This window comes from Sinocyclocheilus anshuiensis, unplaced genomic scaffold (assembly GCF_001515605.1).
Source record: "Sinocyclocheilus anshuiensis isolate Anshui unplaced genomic scaffold, SAMN03320099.WGS_v1.1 scaffold1881, whole genome shotgun sequence".
Classification (NCBI taxonomy): Eukaryota; Metazoa; Chordata; class Actinopteri; order Cypriniformes; family Cyprinidae; genus Sinocyclocheilus; species Sinocyclocheilus anshuiensis.
In genome coordinates this window covers 129,393-149,221 of record NW_015539947.1, presented here as the reverse complement: position 1 = coordinate 149,221, position 19,829 = coordinate 129,393, and the positions used below count along the sequence as shown (strand labels likewise).

At 42.7% G+C, this 19,829-nt stretch overlaps 1 protein-coding gene across 4 annotated transcripts in view; it reads left to right on the top strand.

Moving 5' to 3' along the window:
• The window catches only part of LOC107686975 (mitogen-activated protein kinase kinase kinase kinase 4), a 41,560-nt gene that overhangs the window by 16,869 nt on the left and 4,862 nt on the right, over positions 1-19,829 (top strand). Inside the window, exons 12-26 of one of the 4 annotated variants that reach the window (XM_016484097.1) lie at positions 1,805-2,015; positions 2,541-2,702; positions 3,221-3,307; positions 5,344-5,493; positions 5,571-5,749; positions 6,269-6,377; positions 7,059-7,280; positions 10,383-10,488; positions 11,321-11,488; positions 12,530-12,673; positions 14,680-14,814; positions 14,942-15,042; positions 16,211-16,360; positions 16,445-16,604; positions 18,624-18,763. In XM_016484097.1, the coding sequence (XP_016339583.1) occupies positions 1,805-2,015; positions 2,541-2,702; positions 3,221-3,307; positions 5,344-5,493; positions 5,571-5,749; positions 6,269-6,377; positions 7,059-7,280; positions 10,383-10,488; positions 11,321-11,488; positions 12,530-12,673; positions 14,680-14,814; positions 14,942-15,042; positions 16,211-16,360; positions 16,445-16,604; positions 18,624-18,763 (2,224 nt within the window). The other 3 variants (XM_016484098.1, XM_016484100.1, XM_016484099.1) reach the window with 3 other exon arrangements.

The following is a 19,829-nucleotide window of genomic DNA, read 5'->3' as shown; positions in this document are numbered from 1 at the left end:
GCTTTCCTCATATTCACCCTATTAAAATCCCCAACAATGATGAAAGCAGCCTCAGGCCGGGCGAATTCAAGTCTATTATTAGTACTGTACAGTTCGTCCAAAGCTTCCATTTTGTCGGCGTGAGGCAGAATGTAAACCTGCGAGGATGACTGAGCTAAATCCCCACGGGCGCATTTTAATGGAGAGCCGTTCAAGATCGTGTACTGTAAAATCTGTGTCCGAGGAGTGTTAAGCATAAAGCACACACCTCCTCCTCTGCTCTTACTGCAGTTTAGTGATCAGTCATGATGAGAAACAGAGAATCCAGCTGGTGTTACAGCGCGTCTGTACCCTCGTCTCACAGCAGGCCAGCACGCAGCAGTTCTCTCTGTCCCGTTGGAATGTGATTCTGGCATTAAGCTTGTCAAATTTGTCATCCAGAGACTGTATGTTGGCTAACAAGATGGTAGGGAGAGGAGGGTTGAAGCTTCTTCAGTTATAAACCAGCTCTACAGAAGAAAATGCAGCGTTGTTAGTTTCAGTTATTCGTCAGCCTCATTCAGTAGTATCAAGTAGTTAATATTACTGAGCGTTAATTGTCTTTGAGCCCCCAAATAAGCAAGCTAAAGGAGACAGCGGCAAGAGACCCAAACTCCATCAGGTGACAGTAATGGAGGAAAGAACCCCTATGAGATGAAGCTGCTTTAAATAAAAGAAAAAATAACTCAAACTCAGTGAGAGCCACATGTACTTGAATTCCACTCAGTGTGTACAGAACCCAAATGAGCTAGATAATGATGTATTTAAGTGTGCATCAGAGGTGTGTCTCGCTTCTGTGTGTGTGACATGTGAAGAGGAACAAGCCCTGACTCATTCACACATCGTGATGCAACTCTGACCTCTCTACTGTTGCGCTCACCAGCCCATAGAGTCTGAAGAGAACGGGTTGCCAGACATCGCTAGGAAAAACAGCAAACTAAAATGTGTGCAAAATAAACATAAAAATACAAATGCTGTGTTTTGGAAATAAGACCAAAATATTATGAGCCACAACTGCCCAGTTTAACTCTAGGTTCATCAACAATTACCCCATCAAGTTCGATCAGAAATCTTGGTGTAATCTTTGATGATCAGCTGACCTCCCAGGTGCACATTGCTAAGACTGCTGGATCTTGCAGGTTTGCATTGCACAACATCAGAAAGATCAGGCCCTTTCTTACAGAGCATGCTGCACAACTTCTTGTCCAGGCCCTTGTCATCTCTAGGCTGGACTACTGCAATGCTCTTCTGGCTGGACTTCCATCAAGCACAATCAAACCTCTACAAATGATTCAGAATGCAGCGGCACGACTGGTCTTCAACGAGCCCAAAAGAGCCCATGTTACACCTCTCTTTATCTTCTTGCACTGGCTACCGATCGCGGCTCGAATCAAGTTCAAGACACTGATGCTCAGGCTCAGGCTCAGCACCTCACTTCACTCACTCTTACCAGTCTGACAAGATCACACCGCCGTTCCTCCTCTCTCATAGAGGCTTCTGTGCTGAGATGCTGTAGCAGAAAAGTCAGAGATTTGAAAAGCCTGGAAAACACAGAATAAAATATTTGTTTTTGAGTACATTTTTATAGGGAATATGAATAGTTTTCTTGTTATGTTCAGCTCTTAAGGTTTTTCTTTGATTAGAAGTTGCTGTTTGTGAGAAAGACTGTAAGAGTCACATATCTGGTTTCATTCTCTGGGATTTATTTGACTGTTTTGGGTGTATTTGTCATTATCTGTGTCTCTTGAATGTGAACAGTATGTAACTGTGTGTGTGTGTGCGGCAGCTCTATCGTGAACGTGCCGGGTGAGTCGACTCTGCGGCGGGACTTCATCCGTCTGCAGCAGGAGAATAAGGAGCGCTCGGAGGCCCTGAGACGCCAGCAGCTCCTCCAGGAGCAGCAGCTCCGCGAGCAGGAGGAGTACAAGCGGCAGCTGCTGGCCGAGCGACAGAAGCGCATCGAGCAGCAGAAGGAGCAGAGGAGGCGTCTGGAGGAGGTGTGGCTATGAGACTCGTCAGGAGCGTGCAGATGTGTGAACGCCTGCACGCTGCTGAGATAGGGAGCAACCGTGTAGACCGTGTAGACTGAAATGCTGTGCCAGACATCACTGCTGATCCGTGCAAGTCTCCAGTTTTTAACAGCACTGAATATGTCTAATCTGCACAAACACTTCTCATCCTCCACCAACACACACTGAACATGCCAGAGGAAAGGATAGGTCAGTCAGATCTCCATTCGTCCCACAGGTCACATGATCATAAACTCACATGCCACACGAAGCACTAAATACTTCCACCTCTCTGCCAAATTTGCAGTTTTGAAAGCAGAATCAGTCACTTCTTTGGCATGTTGTTCTTTTGTTGGTTCAAGACTAGAAGAACAGTGTGAAGTCTTTCAGGAACTGTATAGACCCTTCTGTCTTTTATGTTGAAACTGGAAATACTCAGCTTTTAACATGACACAATTAGTGAACGAACAGGAAGTGGAGATGAAGATTGTGCGTTCGTCTCGTGTCCTGCAGCAACAGAGACGCGAGCGCGAGATGAGGAGGCAGCAGGAGCGAGAGCAGAGGAGGAGAGAGCAGGAGGAGAAGAGACGCCTGGAGGAGATGGAGAGGAGGCGCAAAGAGGAGGAGGAGCGCCGAAGGGCAGAGGAGGAGAAGAGGAGGGCTGACCGCGAGCAGGTGATTGTCAAATCAGCTTTCAAATTGCTAACTGGACTTTGTGGACTCAGACTGTCAAATCCGCTCAACACGCTCACGGGAAATGCTGGTATCGTCACATTTTTAACATTCCAGTACCCACTGCTACCGACGTTGGTACTTTTGACAACACTAGTGCAGACTATATTGGATCTGACAGTAATGTGGCACCACACAAGTGTGAGGAACTGTTTTTATTACGTGCTCACTATTGCTTTGTCTGTTATTACAGATCATTTGATATGTACTGAGTATTTATGCGTCCATCTGTGAAGGCTGTAGGCTGTCAAACACACACACAACTGTTAGCCAATCACAGCAGTGGGTGTTTGTCATACGCATTATGTGTGATAGATGTCATTATTGAATGGAAACATGCAAACGATAGATACTTGTATGATCACATGACACATTTGTGCAGTCACTGTCCATCAGCCTGAGCGCTGGTGTGTGTCCGATGTGTGTTCACCTGTGTGTGTGTGTGTGTGTGTGTGTGACAGGAGTACATCCGCCGGCAGCTGGAGGAGGAGCAGAGGCACCTGGAGATCCTGCAGCAGCAGCTGCTACACGAGCAGGCCATGCTACTGGTGAGAGACGTGTGCTTCACCTCAGCTCACACACACAAACAGAGCTGCTTCATAAAGACACCGCATCATTATATTGAATTTCATACCAGTCAGACTGTTGCTGAGGATCATTTCAACACTTGATGCAGGAGAAGGGACTCGGGTGCAGAGCATGTGAGTGAAGCGGAGCGGTGTGACCGCGGTGTGTATTCCGCTCACGCTCGCCGTAAACCAATTCCTGCTCAGACATAACATTTCTCTAGTAGGCCTTGTTTACTGTTTGTACCGAAGTTCTTGGATAATTGTCTAAAATTAAGCATGCTGATAAATAGCAATTATCATGTTTCAGAGCGAAATTCTTACATTCTTCTTAATTTTATTAATTGTAATGTATTAATTAAAATTTATTAAATATATGAATCTAACCTTAGTAAACCTACCTAAAATGCAAAAACTGAAAAAGTGTACTTTATTTCCGTGAAAATAGCTGCCGTTGTTGTGCAATAGAACATTCAAAACAGGCTCATTAAAACACAAACGCGCACACACACGAGATGAAATGTGGATTATAATTCTAGTGTCAAGTTAAAATAGACCATAACTGTGGGGAACTGTGGTCTATTAAAACGTCTCTTAACAATTCGTTTCTATTACGTCAGCAGTTTTTATTATTTTTTTAATTAATTTATTATTATTTATTAATTTGGGGCTCCGTACAACCGAATATAACCTTAGCCTACCTGTTTATTCATTTATTATGGTATGTAACTAGCTCACCTTTTGCTGCACCATGTTTGCGTAGCACATCTTCGTGCTTTCTGGCAATGTGCCGCTTCAGATTCCAATATGAATCTGTACTAACTTTAACAGTCTCCCCGCACTCCCTCTCAGTTTCTTCTCCCTGCTCATTCTTAACTTTGATTTTTACTTTACATTTATGTATAAGGCTTGCAACTTATCTGAACTCCATAACTGCTCTACTATTCTCGATCTCTACAGATTCTCGATCTGGAGCAAGCAAATCACCAAAGGGCATTCTGGGTTGAGCGAGCGGCGCGGAGCGTATTGAGCGAGCGGAGCGGAATCTTGAGAAAGGCACTCTGCGCTCTTAAGGAAATATTACCGCTCCGCTCCGCTCCGCTCACATGCTCTGCTCGGGTGTGAAATATGAACGGGGCGAGGCATGAGAGAAACCATCTGTTTAACAGCACATGCTCCGGTTATTAGCGATCATGTGCTGCTCGTGTCTGCCCGTCACTAGAACTAGATTAATAAATCAAATCAAAGCTAATATGATTTATTTTATGTGTAGTTTAAAGCAGGATTCTGCTTTTGAGATGATGGATGTCATGAATATCTGCAGCTGTCAACAACAACAATCAATACTGCCGAGAAGCACATTACATGAAAATATTGAAGAAACACACATTTACTGGCCATTTTCTAACATTATTTAATAGAGAACTTATTATGCACTTCTGTGAACATGACTGTAAAATGTGACTGATTTTCTGAACAGTAAAACAGCTTTTATTAAAGGGATAGTTCGGCCAACAATGAAAGTGTGCTGTTCGTTTACTCTGAGATGCAGCTGACTGTTTTTCTTCAGTGGAACAGTAAAGAGGATTTTTTAGCTGAAACCGTGCTCCATTGTCAGAAATGCAAAAAGAACATATCTTGACTTATCGAACATATCCGAAAGACTGGCGCTCTTTATTAAAAACACTGAGCAAAAACATCCTGTAGCTGCTGCTAAAATAGCTGCATTCTAATTACGACTGTGTCTCTTTGGCTTGTTTGTGCTTTAATACATTCAGTGCATCACATTTGCCAAATGAACATCCCCTGGTGTCTCTCTACAGCATAACCTTATCTGAAACCGTTTTGTTTCCAGATGTTTAAAGCTGCACCATGTAGGGTTTCTCTGCTGGAGATGAACAGATGTGAAACATGAAGCGAGTACATCATGCATCATCTTTCAGATCATGTTGTTGTCTGTGTTGAGCGTGTGCGCTGTGGTGGTGTGAGAGCTGCTGATGTGGTGCTTGTGTGTGCAGGTGGATGAGCGTCACCGGAGGAGCGTGCAGGGCTCTCCTCAGGCCGCCGTCATGCAGAAGCAGCCCCCCGCTGTGCCGCCGCGCTCAGAGCCCTTCTCCAACGGCAGCAGCAGCGCGGCCGAACCCAGCCACCGGCCCGCCGACCCGCAGGTAACCAGCAGCACTGCAGCTGTGTGTGATGCAGAGTCACGTTGGTCCTAATGTGCCGTGACTGCTGTGTTTGGCAGGATTTGACGGCCCTCGCTAAAGAGCTGCGTGCCGTGGAGGACGTGCGTCCGCAGCACAAAGCCACCGACTACTCCTCCTCCAGCGATGACTCTGGGACCACTGACGATGAAGACGACGAGGAGGTGGATCAGGACGTGGGAGAGGAGTCGACGTCCGGCCCGGAGGACTCCCGCGGAGGGTAGGCATCGGTTCACTGATGTGCTGGAGATGTGTGTCATTCTTGAGAATTACAATTTAAAGAACCGTGATGTTGTTCCCAGTCCATATGCTGTTAGATTTTCTGTGAAACACAAGAAGAAAGATCCTTTACAAAGCTCATAGTGACCACAGCTGTGAGAAGCATCAATGCAGTAGTCTGTGTGCTGTATAACCAGACTTCTGAGCTTTATGGGCGAATTATTGACTTGAGAATCTTCGCTTTCTCACGTGGCACGTCAGTACCGTTGCTGAGTGAAGAGAATGAAGAATGACATCTGAGAGCTCAGCATTTGTGTTATTAGCCCAATATTTTCAGATGCTACACTGGACACATTCAAGATGAAGGGTAAAGAAAAGTACAGGTAGAAAGAGATCGCAAAGACACGTGCATCATGTGTGAGTGCAGTAAACCTTCATAAACCACATGAGTTTTCAGAGTGGGTTTTGAAAGCGTGTGTAATGAGAGCATCTAGACACCAGATCATTCTCTGATTGACAGCTCGTCCAGACTCAGTAATGGTGAGATGGTAGCAGCGAAGACGATGGTTGTCCAAGACGACGACGCCTCCTCTACGCCGTGCAAAGACAGCACGCTGGTCATGCGACAGGTGCCACACACACACACACACTCACCGGCCTCCTGCTGAACACGGCTTCATGACCACTGCATTTGTGCACTTTACAATAGGTGTCTGTACCTGCCATACACATACACTGAATGTGCACACTGGCACAGCCCAAATCCACCCATAGCCCAGCCTCAGAACTACAGCCGTACATTCCACCGAATGCACTTACCAAAGGAATTTTGTAGGTAAAGACACCTCATATAAAATGGGACCGTAAATGATGCTGTGATTACTGATCGTGGTATGGATGGATCCGGCATGAATTCCTCCTGCTGCTCACGACTCAAAAGCATTGGGCAGCTTTGGCCAATTTTGCTGTTTGTCATCTCATCCCATCTCATTTATCAGCAGAACTATAATGTAGTGCCATAGTGATCACATACAGTATGGAAACACACAAATGTTGGACATTTTTTATTTGTATTTATGTTATTCTTTTCATTTTGTTTGGCCATTGTTACTGTTCTTTTCTTACAGAATTTCTTCATAGTCCTTGTTTTCTGAATGATTCTTTCTGTTAAGATCATATTAGAATGTTATTGTTTATTGTAAAAGAAAAAATATATATATATTGGTAATTGCAAGTTTACCCCAGCAAAGGAAAACAGCGTTGACTTAAAGCATTGCACATGCATGGACCCAGACATTTACCTTTCTCAGTTCCAGAGATCACGGCCTGTGACAGTGTTGGGTTCAGGCTGGAAAGACGCTCCTAGTCCCAGTCCTGTAGAGATTGGGCAGAGGAACTGCATTAGGGGTCGAAATCCCCTGCTGCCCGACCTGCTCCAGCAGAGTCAGCGCTCTCCCCCCTCTTCCTCCTCTCCCAGCAGCCCTGCCCTGTCCCCCCTCAGTCCCTCGGACAGAGTCCCGTGCCTAGCAGAGGTACGTCTGCCGTGAGCCACAGTGACGGCCTCGGCCACTGGCTCCAGTGCAGTAGAAATGCAGTGTAGTGCTTCTCTGGTGTTCTGATGGTGGGAGGTTTTAGCTGTCTGTTAATGGTTCTACCTTTTTATGCTACTAATTCTTTTGGCAAACTTCTAACTTCTTCTAACTGATTAACCAGCATCATTAACTGGTGAATAACACTTAACTGATGAGCCAGTCAAATTTGATAACACATGCTCAAGCAGATGTGCAAAAGGCATGTTTTACTGGCTGAAATGAGGCTCATGTGACTGATGCATATGTCTTGCAGTAGTTTTTATTTGAACATCTCAATAAAAAAAATTGTAATTATAAATAATAGTTTCTAACAAAAGCAGCCAAGACAAAAAAAAAATCATAATAAAATAAAAAATGAATGTTAAGTTGGTAGCTTGTATGGTCAATTAACACAGAAGCAGTAGCATTTGCCAGTTTCAAGTGGTTATGACCTGACTTTTTGAAGTTTCTTGAGGTTCACTCATGTAAGTTGTTTTTTTTTGGCTTATATTTGTAAAAACTGATTTTCTTACATCAGATAAAATACAGTTAAAACAGTACAGAAAAACTGTTGAGGTGTCGTGATGAGGTAAAGCGGGCATTGAGGCCTTGTGTTGAGGTAAAGCAAGCATTGAGGTTTCGTGATGAGGTAAAGCGGGCGTTGAGGCGTCGTGATGAGTTAAAGAGGTAAAGGGGCGTTGAGGCGTCGTGATGAGGTAAAGGGGCGTTGAGGCGTCGTGATGAGGTAAAGGGGCGTTGAGGCGTCGTGATGAGGTAAAGGGGCGTTGAGGCGTCGTGATGAGGTAAAGGGGGCGTTGAGGCGTCGTGATGAGGTAAAGGGGGCGTTGAGGCGTCGTGATGAGGTAAAGGGGGCGTTGAGGCGTCGTGATGAGGTAAAGGGGGCGTTGAGGCGTCGTGATGAGGTAAAGGGGGCGTTGAGGCGTCGTGATGAGGTAAAGGGGCGTTGAGGCGTCGTGATGAGGTAAAGGGGCGTTGAGGCGTCGTGATGAGGTAAAGTGTTACAATGGCGGCAGTCAGATGCAAAGATCTACCACAATGTGAGCCCAGAATGTGGAGTAAACAGGCCAGTTACATTAAACTCTAGTGAGGAGGAATTTTAGTCTGAGTTACAGTAATTATGGTTCCATGACCTATCTATGAAAAGATCAGACAATGTGATTTCTCATGTCATGAGCCCCTCAACAATGGCATAATACAAGGTTGTTGTTGTTGTTGTTTTTTATCGAAGTGTGCTACTGGGCTGTTCTAATCACTTGTTTAGAAAGACGATCATATTGACGTGGGCAGGGATCAGTGTGATACGCAGCCAGTTGATGGTTGAAAATACATGTTTTGAAGACAAGTACACAGTACACATTATCATTACATGGATTCATAGTACAAGATTTCAACCATTTATGACGATTCATTTGAAAATTGTAGATTGGAGAGTTGCATGTTTCGGACAGGGTTTAGGTGATATTTGAGGTGACATTAGCTGTTTGAATAGTTAGCTACAGGTTACAACGTTGTTACAAAGGCAAAGCTGGAAACTTAATTCACCGTTTAGAACAGGGGTGCCCAAACTCGGTCCTGGAGAGCCGGTGTCCTGCAGAGTTTAGCTCCAACTTGCCTGACACCGGCCCTCCAGGACCGAGTTTGGGCACCCCTGGTTTAGAAAGATGCCACTTATGCTTCATGCAGATCCAGTATGTTTTTATTTTCGGAAGTTGAGGTCCAGTTTGTAACAGTAAAGAAACACAGAGGTAAAATGTATGTATCTAAAAAGTGATAATTACATAAAAAATACCTACATTTCTTTTATTTCTGTCCCCCTTTCTTCTCTCTCCCTTTCTTGCAGATCATTTATATATTTCATGTGACAGTACAATAAAATGAATAAAACCATCAGCACTGACGAGGAACTTAGCTGTATATTTATTTATTTTAAACTATTTATGTTAATACAAAACATTCTCCTGGTTAAACCTTTTTCTTATTTTCTAATGAAGTTCAGCACTATTTTGCACTAAGTTGGATGTTTGTTCATATTATTGATTTTAATAATTAAAATCAATAATATGATTGATTGGTTTCATATTAAAGACCGTGCTGCTTTATATACATATATATATATATATATATTTTTTTTTTATATGTATTTTTTTACATTTTACCTTATTTGTATATTTGTATAGTTGTATTTTATATTTAATCTGTATATGTATTTATGTTCTACTGTTAGTGTTATCTGTATGCACCAAGGGTCTGAGAGTAACGCAATTTCAATTCTCTGTGTGTATGTGCTGTACATGTGGAAGAATTGACAATAAAGCAGACTTGACTTGACTTGACTTAAAAACTATTGGCCGATTATTTGGTTATTGGGCAGATTTTCCAATTTTATTATCATTATTTTATTATTATTTATTTATTTTAGTATTTTATTATTATTAGTATTATTTATTAACACCTTTTTTTGTGATGTGACCCCATCTGTACAGGGTAGAGATTGAAAAACAGTGATAACACTCATTAGCTTAATTAATGATTTTTTTGTTCTTTTCTGGTTTGAAAACCAAAGTTAAAACAACATTTCAGTATATGAGGGAGGAGTATGCACTTGAGTTTCTCTACATGACTCGTGAGAAGGAACTCTTTCTTTGCAGCGTTGTCTCTGATTACAGCAGAGAATTCAAATCTCATTTAACTGAGCCCCAGAAACCAAGAAAAGACCGTTTCTCAGGGTTTCTCCTTTAGCTTGCTTGCGTCCATTTCCTCCACTTTTGTTCTTTCTTTCTTAGAATTGGAATGACCGTTGTTTCCATCAGTCAATTCATCTTTTTTTCCCCACCAACCACCATCAAGTCATTCAGCATGTTTTGTCATCTGTGTGTTTAGTTGTAGCTGTTAGACTGTTAGTCTTAAGCTGTTTACAAGCATTATTACAATTAATAAACTAGAGAATGCTTACATTTTCAGTGTTATTCTGCTCTTTAGCTCTTTGAGGTGTAACTGTTTGTTTAGGTATTTTCTCATTCTTTGCTCATAATGTTCTCACAGACTCCCACCGTGCCGAAGCACAAGTCTTCCTCGTCTTTCACACCCTTCATTGACCCGCGTCTCCTCCAGGTCTCTCCATCCACCGGCAGCGCGCTCAATAATGCTGGTAAGTGTGATGACTGCAGTTCCCTGTGTGGCCAGCAGAGGACAGTCTCATTGCTGGAGCATCATGGTCCACTGGAAACACGGCCATCATAAGAGCCTCACCCTAACCTAACCTCTAGTTCTGCTGCTTTTGAAGAACACGACAAACAAGTTCAAATTATTTTTTGTGGTAATCAACATTATGACACAAATGCTGTCGATTGAACCCAAAATAACATGACAGAGATTTTGATGTTTTAATAATAATCATGACCGGATTATCATGTCAATCATTTGACCTTTTTGTCAGATCTGATGTTCGCTCAGCCTTCTGTTGCGCAGCTGCTGAACTTCTCATCAAAACAATAGCTAGCGTTCAGACATGATAAAGCACGATATTCTTTTCTCTTGTTCTTGTGTGGAAAAATTAACATGAATGCTTTATGAATGATTTTAAACAAATATAATAATTTATATGAATTTTTTTGCTCCTTGGCAAACTAATGATATTTTAAGTCCAGTCAAATCAAATGTCATTCAATTACATGTTTTTAAAATTATATAGTGGTTAATGTAATACACCACCATTCAAAAGGGGATCAGTAAGATTTTTTTAATGGTTTTGAAAGAAGCCTCTTCTGCTCAGCTGCATTTATTTGATCATAAATACCGTAAAAACTAGTATCACAAAATGTCACTATGTTATTGTCCAGCTCTAATCTGCTAAATGTGATTATAAGGTATTATAAACGTAAACTTTATGATTTTTTTTTATTGTAAAGCTGCTTGAAACGATGTGTATTGTGAAAATCTCTATATAAATAAATGTGGCCTGATTTGACTTGGTTCCTCAGGTTACAGTAATGACGCTCGACTGCAGGAGGCTCTGCGGCAGGACGCGTCTCGTAAGGGATCGGTGGTCAACGTCAATCCTGTCAACACACGGCCACAGAATGACACGCCAGAGATCCGCAAGTACAAGAAGAGGTTCAATTCAGAGATCCTGTGCGCTGCTCTCTGGGGTGAGTGATGTTAAAAACCAGAGCCCACAAAGAGCATGTCATGATTCCTGACCCAAAAGACAGAATCGACCACCAGAGTCTGACTGTAAGGGCAGGAACAAACAATCACCAAAATCAGAGGAACCAGGGCTCTGTGATATTGATATGCCAGTGCACGTTTTAGCATTTATTTGTTACATGTGCAAAGCATTATTTTGATGAGTTGTTCACTAGTTACCTAAGAGCTGACACTGACTCTCAAACCTGAAGTAGTGAAGTGAAACTCCAGCAGGATTTGCTCTTAGCAGTGAAAGAAGTGTGGTTCAGTCTTCAATTACAGCAGCTATGAATCCAGTACTACAGAAACACACAACGACACTACAGACTGCTTCTTCTCAAATCACAGAAAAATCAGGCCTGTGTGCTGTGTATATCACAACAAGACTCTGAAACAACTTTCTATTTCGGCTCTCTGCCTTCAAACCATCCTTCATATAATCAGAATCAGAAGAGTTTTATTTCCAGGTATGTTTACACATATGAGGAATTGGTCATGGTGACAGAAGCTTGCACAGCACAGACAGAAACTTCTCACCATCCAGTCAAGTCCTTGTGTATAAAAAAAAAACTGCATGAAATTTTTTTGGGTTTCAGAAATGCGTGACATTGCAGAAGAAAAGTAGGCGAAAACCTGGTACCGTAACGTTTTCATTTTTTTAGTACCGACTTGGTACCGAAATACCGGGTCTTTTGACAACACTACTTTGAACAGTGTCATGTGAATTAACACTCAAGTTCCAGTTTACTGGAGTGTGTTGATGATGCCAGAAAAGCATGATTGAAGACCCACATTACTGCATCAGTAATGAGTAATGAGATCAGCGAGTCATCTTGAGGTGGTTTCTGGATGCTTGTGTGTGCTTTGTGGTCACTGAATCACCGCTGGCCATCAAACATAGGCAGTTTGACTTAGGTTTCAGTGATTTTGTACATGTCAGTGTGATTGGGACGTCAGAGGACTGTCTGAAGACGTGTTTCCCTGTCTTTCTGTCTTCTCTTCAGGTGTGAATCTGTTGGTTGGGACAGAGAGCGGCCTCATGCTGCTGGATCGCAGCGGTCAGGGGAAAGTCTACCCGCTCATAAGCCGCAGACGCTTCCAGCAGATGGATGTTCTGGAGGGACTCAATGTGCTCGTGACGATATCAGGTAACGCAGCCTCACTTTAACACGCGTGATCTCTGGATAGTGAACAGCACAGAAGGCAGGGAGGTTGTTTCTGTGTGTTCGTGTGACAGCAGGCATATTTCAGTGTCACTTCACTGTTGCGTAACATCCTCTCGTGTTATTTGGTTCTCTCGAAGACAAGCACAATGTAGTTCCTGTATTTTCCTCTGTTTCTGTCTCTGTGGTCGAGTCTCAGACATGACGTGTGATGTGGAAACTGTGATCAGTTTAAAACTGAGCAATTGTGCAAATGCTGTTTGAATATTGCGCTAACACATGCTGTAGTTTATCATGTTTAGACGTGGTGAAATATTCCATTACACACACAGACGCTTTTGAAACAGCTGTGGGATTTAAGAAACTTTCATTACACTCTTAAGATCCAAATCAGCCTCACAAGGTGGTAAACTGGGGAAAATATTTTGTTATATACAGATCCTCCTGTCAACCCTATTGGCAAAGGGCATCTTAGGAACCGCACTCCATTGGTTGGAGTCTTACCTCTCAGATAGGTCCTTCAAGGTATCTTGGAGAGGTGAGGTGTCCAAGTCACAACATCTAGCTACTGGGGTGCCTCAGGGCTCAGTTCTTGGACCACTTCTCTTCTCTGTCTACATGGCATCACTAGGTTCTGTCATTCAGAAACATGCTATGCTGATGACACTCAACTCTACCTCTCATTCCATCCTGATGATCCGACGATAGCTGCTCGCATCTCAGCATGTCTAACAGACATTTCTTGCTGGATGACGGACCATCACCTTCAACTCAACCTGGCTAAGACAGAACTGCTTATGGTTTCATCAAACCCATCGTTTCATCACAATTTCACCATCCAGTTAGGCTCATCAACCATAACTCCTTCAAAAACAGCCAACAACCTTGGAGTTATGATTGATGATCAGCTGACTTTCTCAGACCACATTGCTAAAACTGCCCGGTCCTGCAGATTTGCTTTATTCAACATCAAGAAGATCAGGCTCTTTATTTCAGAACATGCTTCACAACTCCTTGTTCAAGCTCTTGTTCTGTCCAGGCTGGACTATTGCAATACTCTCATGGCAGGTCTTCCAGCCACTTCTATCAAACCTCTACAATTAATCCAGAGCGTGTCAGCAAGAGTAGTCTTTAACGAGCCGAAAAGCTCTGCACCCCTTTACCTAAATTCATTACTTCAGTTTTATGTGCCTGTAGAAGCTTGCGTTCTGCAAGTGAACGTCACTTTATTGTTCATCCCAAAGAAGCACAAAATATCTTTCACAGACTTTTACATTAACTGTTCCCTCCTGGTGGAATAACCTGCCCAACTCAATCCCAGCAGCTGAGTCCTTAACCATCTTCAAGAAACGACTAAAAACACATCTGTTCCACCTTTATTTGACCCTCTAACTCTAGCACTCTCTATTCTAATTCTATTCTTACTACTTGTCTTCTTTAAAAAAAAAAAGAAAGACCCTCTGACACTAGTCCCTAGTCTTTTTCTATTTCTATTATCTGCTTGTTTTCTTTTTATTCATTATAAATAAAAAACCTTGCTACGTGTACTGTGTTAAGCTAACTGAGACTTCTCACAGCACATATTGTTGCCCTTTTGTTGTTCTGATTGCTTCTATTGTTCTCACTTGTAAGTTGCTTTGGATAAAAGCGTCTGCTTAATGTAATGTAAATTAAATAGAGCTGATAAGCTGTCATTCATCTGTCTAACTCATTTATAACAGCACAGGACCGTTTAAAATGAACTCTAAAACTGCGTTCTCCCAAATACTGAAACATGAGACTGGCGTGGGAACCGCCGTCTCCTTGCAGTGGATCTCCGTGTGCCGCTGTTTGACTTCTTTACACATTTCAAAAGCCCTTCAGAGTAAATGAGCTGATACAACATACCTACATATACAGCGAGCATATTTAGCCCAGCACACAGCATTGATCTGGATGTTCTGTAAGTTTGGACCAAAAGAGCAAGAGAACTGAACTTTTTTTTTTTGTAGGGAAGAAGAATAAATTGCGGGTGTACTATCTGTCCTGGCTGAGGAACAAGATCCTCCATAATGACCCTGAGGTGGAGAAGAAGCAGGGCTGGACCACCGTAGGAGATCTAGAGGGCTGTGTGCACTACAACGTTGGTATGTGTTCATCTCTGAATGATTCTGTGCAGCTTTGTGATTTCTGCTCCTTAATCAATCATTGATCTGATCGTCTGCATTTGTCACACAGTACTTGCACTGACGTGTGTGGTTTGTTTCTCTGTAGTGAAGTACGAGAGGATCAAGTTCTTGGTTCTGGCCCTGAAGAATTCAGTAGAGGTGTACGCGTGGGCTCCCAAACCGTACCATAAATTCATGGCTTTCAAGGTGAATACACTAGAATGACCGTGAGTGTGAGTCAAGCGTGATGTTCTGAGCTGTGCAGGAGTCAGTCTAGTCCAGTGCTTCTCAAATGGTTTGGCCATGGGACCCACATTTTCCCATGGTCAAGCCATGACCTACTTTTTTATAATAAAGATAGATAGATAGATAGAAAAACATTTAGAATTGCGTCTTTTGTTGTTGATGTGGTTTCTTTGACTGTACACTCCGCGACCCACTCAGAATGCAATATGTTTTTAAGCAATTTGAGCTATTTGTTCTATGCATTAGAAGAAGTGTAAGAACACGGTTATATGTGTATGCAAACATTGTTCTGGTGGAAATTTCGTGTGAGAGCATAAGTGTGCAGCTTCTACACACAGTTGCTAGTGAATGTTAGCATGCTTTATTTTAATTTGATAAAAATGGTTAATCTAGGGATTTTGGGGGGTTTCATCTTTCAGCTATGAAATCATCTGCATCGGCAGTGTCACGTAATTGTCCGTGAGATTTAATTCTGTGAGTGACATTTTCCAAAGACAAGCACTCTTGGTTTCAGTGATTGTTTACGTGATGACAGAAGGACAGGTTTTCCATCAATGACCAGCAGCTGGTTTCTAGAGTAAGGGAGAGGTGTGACTGGAGTTAGTTTGATGCTCTCGGACACAAACTCCATCCATCCTAACCCCTCAAACCACTTGTGTTTCAGACGTGTTGTTCTCTCTCACCACACCTCCTATTCTTCACTTGAGCACTGAAGCTTTACATGCATTCAGTGGCTATGAACATTATCAATGATTGCAAATGACAGAACAAAGGCCGCTTGTTAACACTAAGAACGATAACTATGAAGTGTTTAGCCTCCAGATGACAACTTTAACAATAACAACACAGAGGGACAATATCGGTGGAATCGCTTTCAGAGCGATAAATGATAACAACATTGACAGCCAATCAGAATCCAGCTGACTTTCAAGAGCTTGAGCGTTTAAAGTGGCAGATGACAGAACTAATAAACAGAACATTATCATTCGCTGGTCTGGATGCTAATGTAGTTATCGTTGTTGGTGTGGATGGGCCATACAACTGAGATATGCTGATATTTTTTGTGATCTTTAAGATTCTCACAATGAAAGAATGACAAACCTGAGATGTTTTCCTCTTTGTGTGGTAGTCGTTCGGTGATCTGGTGCACAAGCCGCTGCTGGTTGACCTCACAGTTGAAGAAGGCCAAAGGTTAAAGGTCATCTATGGGTCCTGCTCTGGCTTTCATGCTGTGGATGTGGACTCAGGAGCCGTCTATGACATTTATCTGCCAACTCACGTATGTACTGATGGTGAAAAGCATCTAAGTTTGTCCAGCAGTGTGTTCCTGACCCTTCATCTTCCTCTCTCTCCATTGCTTTAGATTCAGACCAGTATTCAGTCGCATGCCATCATCATCCTGCCAAACACGGATGGCATTGAGCTGCTGGTGTGTTATGAAGACGAGGGCGTGTATGTCAACACCTACGGCCGCATCACCAAAGACGTGGTGCTCCAGTGGGGCGAGATGCCCACCTCCATCGGTGTGTGAAGGATGCCTCCACTGCTATTCAATCCTCACTGTGTCTTTGTTTTTAGAAAGCCAAGTAGTATTTTATTAGTCAGTAACTGTCAGTATCTTTACATGTAGTTATGGTCGAGCTGCAGTGATTTCTGCATAGTTGAGCTACACTGTACAAGTATTATTGAATATGTGAAGTGTTGAATACACATCACGTATCAAACCAGCTGCTCTAAAGGGAAGAGTTCAGTGCTGGGAAGGACTCTAGCCCAGAACAGCCAAGCTATTAACATCATCAAAATAGAAAAGCTCTATTTTTATTACAGCTACTGAGAGCGTGACATGTAAATTTGACATCTTTCTCTCTTTTGACTGTCATTTTCCATCTATCTCTCTTTTTTTTCCTTAAAAAATTGCATTTGATGTAGTCTCCCATATCCATATAGAAGTTTATCCTACTACTTTAGTTTGCTTTTGAGTGCTGTTTGCTTTCAGTCACTGTATTTTGTCCTGAATGTAAGCCTGGCTTATTTATTTGATAATTCACTGAGATATTAAATAGGCAGGGCAAACGGCCAGTAATGATTTTTAGGGGTCCAAGCACCAGGTGCTGGAAAAACCTAATGTGTTTGTACTGATTTTCTTATTTTCCTTATTGCTGCCATAAAAGCAGTTCGCACGCCACGTAAAAAGTAAACACATCAGAAAACATGGTGAACGTCCTTGCAGAAACAGAGTTGTGTTGTTGTGAATAGCAAGGCAAGTGGAAAATGACAATATACTGCTAGTCTACCCAGCCAGTTTTGAGAGCAGCGGAGAGACGGCAGCACAGAACACTGCCTCATAAGACGTAATGTTACGGGCAGCCGTAGTGTAGATGGCATCCAGTGTGAATGATGAGGCCCAGATGGAAGCTGGATGGAATGGGCTCACAGAGGCTGTCTAAGACAGATTAGCTGTGTGAGGGGCTGTGGGAGATCTAGAAGCACTCATAGACATGACTGTGCAGCTGGATCTTCACCTGAGGGTTCACTCCTCACACTCCAGAGCCCATGACTCCTGCACAGTGAGACTGAAGAATGAAAATCACATTGTCTATACTGCACTCAACCTGGCCGTTATTGCTCAACTTCTTGGGAAAAGCCCAAACCTGTCCAGTCCAATACCGTTGACAGCTCTGTCCCGTCCTGACTGCCACGCTCACACGGTGATAAACGGGGTGTCCTGCAGGGCCGAGTGGATTCTGGAGCAGCGGGAAACTTTATGGACCAATCGCAAATCCTCAACACCTCCATGGGTGTCCTTTAGAGAAATGCGGTGTGTTTTGATAACTCCACCTTGTACCTGTCTGTGCACCAGCATCAGGAGCAGGTGCTGTTCCACCTGATTTACTCCTTTGACTTCCCTCTGGCTCATCTGACACCACCCTCACTCTGGGTGCTCCTCTGGCATCATCCTGGAGTGGGACCCTCGATGCCAGACCACATGTCTGTTCCCCCGAAACCTCCCTTTGAGCATCTAGAGTCTCTGGAGTCCCTCCCCAGGACTCTGACCTTCAGGAGGAGTTCAGGTCCTACAGCAGGTGCCTCCGCTGTTGAGTCTAAGCATGCGCACTAGTGCGTGTCAGGGACAGTCGTGCTTCCACCGTCTCTTCTGGGGCTTGATCAGGCCTCGTCTGTGCTTCCAGTGACTGTTACCTTGGTCCAAAGCAGCTCAACTGAGTCGTAAACAAAGGCGGAGATGGTCAGCACTGATGCTTATCTCCTTTTGTTTTCATCAACATCTGAGAAATTTAAAACCATTTTTCTACTCAACCTGCTTTCTGCGCAAAACTCACTTCATATTAAATATGAATGAATGTTCCCTTATGTTTTTATTTTGTACTATCTGTTTAATGAATAGCATTAATGCACTCAATCAGTCAATCGTCCCCGTCAGCAGCGAGACTGAGAGAGACTGAGTTTAGCTAGCCTAGCTGCCAGTGTGTATCTGTGAGCACATTGTTATTTCTCACCGGTGTTTTGTGTTGTGTATCTTGCAGCTTATATCCGCTCTAACCAGATCATGGGCTGGGGAGAGAAGGCCATAGAGATCCGCTCGGTGGAAACAGGCCACCTGGATGGAGTTTTCATGCACAAAAGAGCACAAAGGCTCAAGTTTCTGTGTGAGAGAAATGACAAGGTGCGTTTTTGGATCCTTTTTTAGTGTTTTTGCTGTGAAATCAGCTCATGGGCCATGCCTGTGATCCCACAAAAACCTGTCCTAAAGCAGTGCATGAAGAAAATGAAGAATATTTTTGAAATTTGAATGAGATTATTTTTGCTTTAAGAATGATGAAGATGTATTATTTCCATGTTTAACAGTAATAAGAGTCTGATGGGAAACTCTTTGCAGCAATGAATGGTTTTGGTCAAAAATGTGCTTTGTTATAGTGCTGTCAAATCCGAATCAAAGTTTGTGTTTACATAATATATGTGACTGTGTATAGTTATATGTATACTGTATATAAACACACACACACACGTATATATTTAAGAAATATTTACGTGTGTGTATATATATATATACAGGGTTTGAAATTAACACCCGCCAAATGCAGGTAAAAATCAGCTGTGGCGGGTAATGCTGTCAAATCACTAGCCAATTCGGCGGGTTACTTTTCGTAAATTATGTTCACGCATTAATTTCTTGGGGAAGTTCATGCAGGCCAAATCTGCGCAGGTTTAGCACAAATACTGAACTCGTGAGACATCATGACATTATCGAGTATATTGCAAAAGCTAAACAAAACACACCTACAGAGGCACGCATACGCGACGAGATGAAGTCTGGTTACAGTAGACCAACACACACAGGCTTTAGTGCGCGTGCGCTTTTATAGTGCGTTCTTTCACTGCATGATTCAGTCTATTAATATGCATTAACAATGACCACATACTTCAAGATAAGCAGGCAGAAAATGTATATATTTATATCAATTCATATAGTTAATGGAACCCCAACCGAGGTGGTACTAAAAAAAGTACCAGGTACTGTACCCAGTGGAAAACCCCCAAAAAGTGACCCGTACCGAGCCGTACCGTGCCGTACCACGCAGTGGAAAAGCGCCATAAGCTGCATTAACGTGTAAATGTGTAAATGCATCTAAATGCTACTTCATATGCAACTTCTTGTTAGATGAATTTTATTGATACTGATTTAATTTGTTTAGTAACAGCCTAAATGTATTATTATTATAATTGACTGA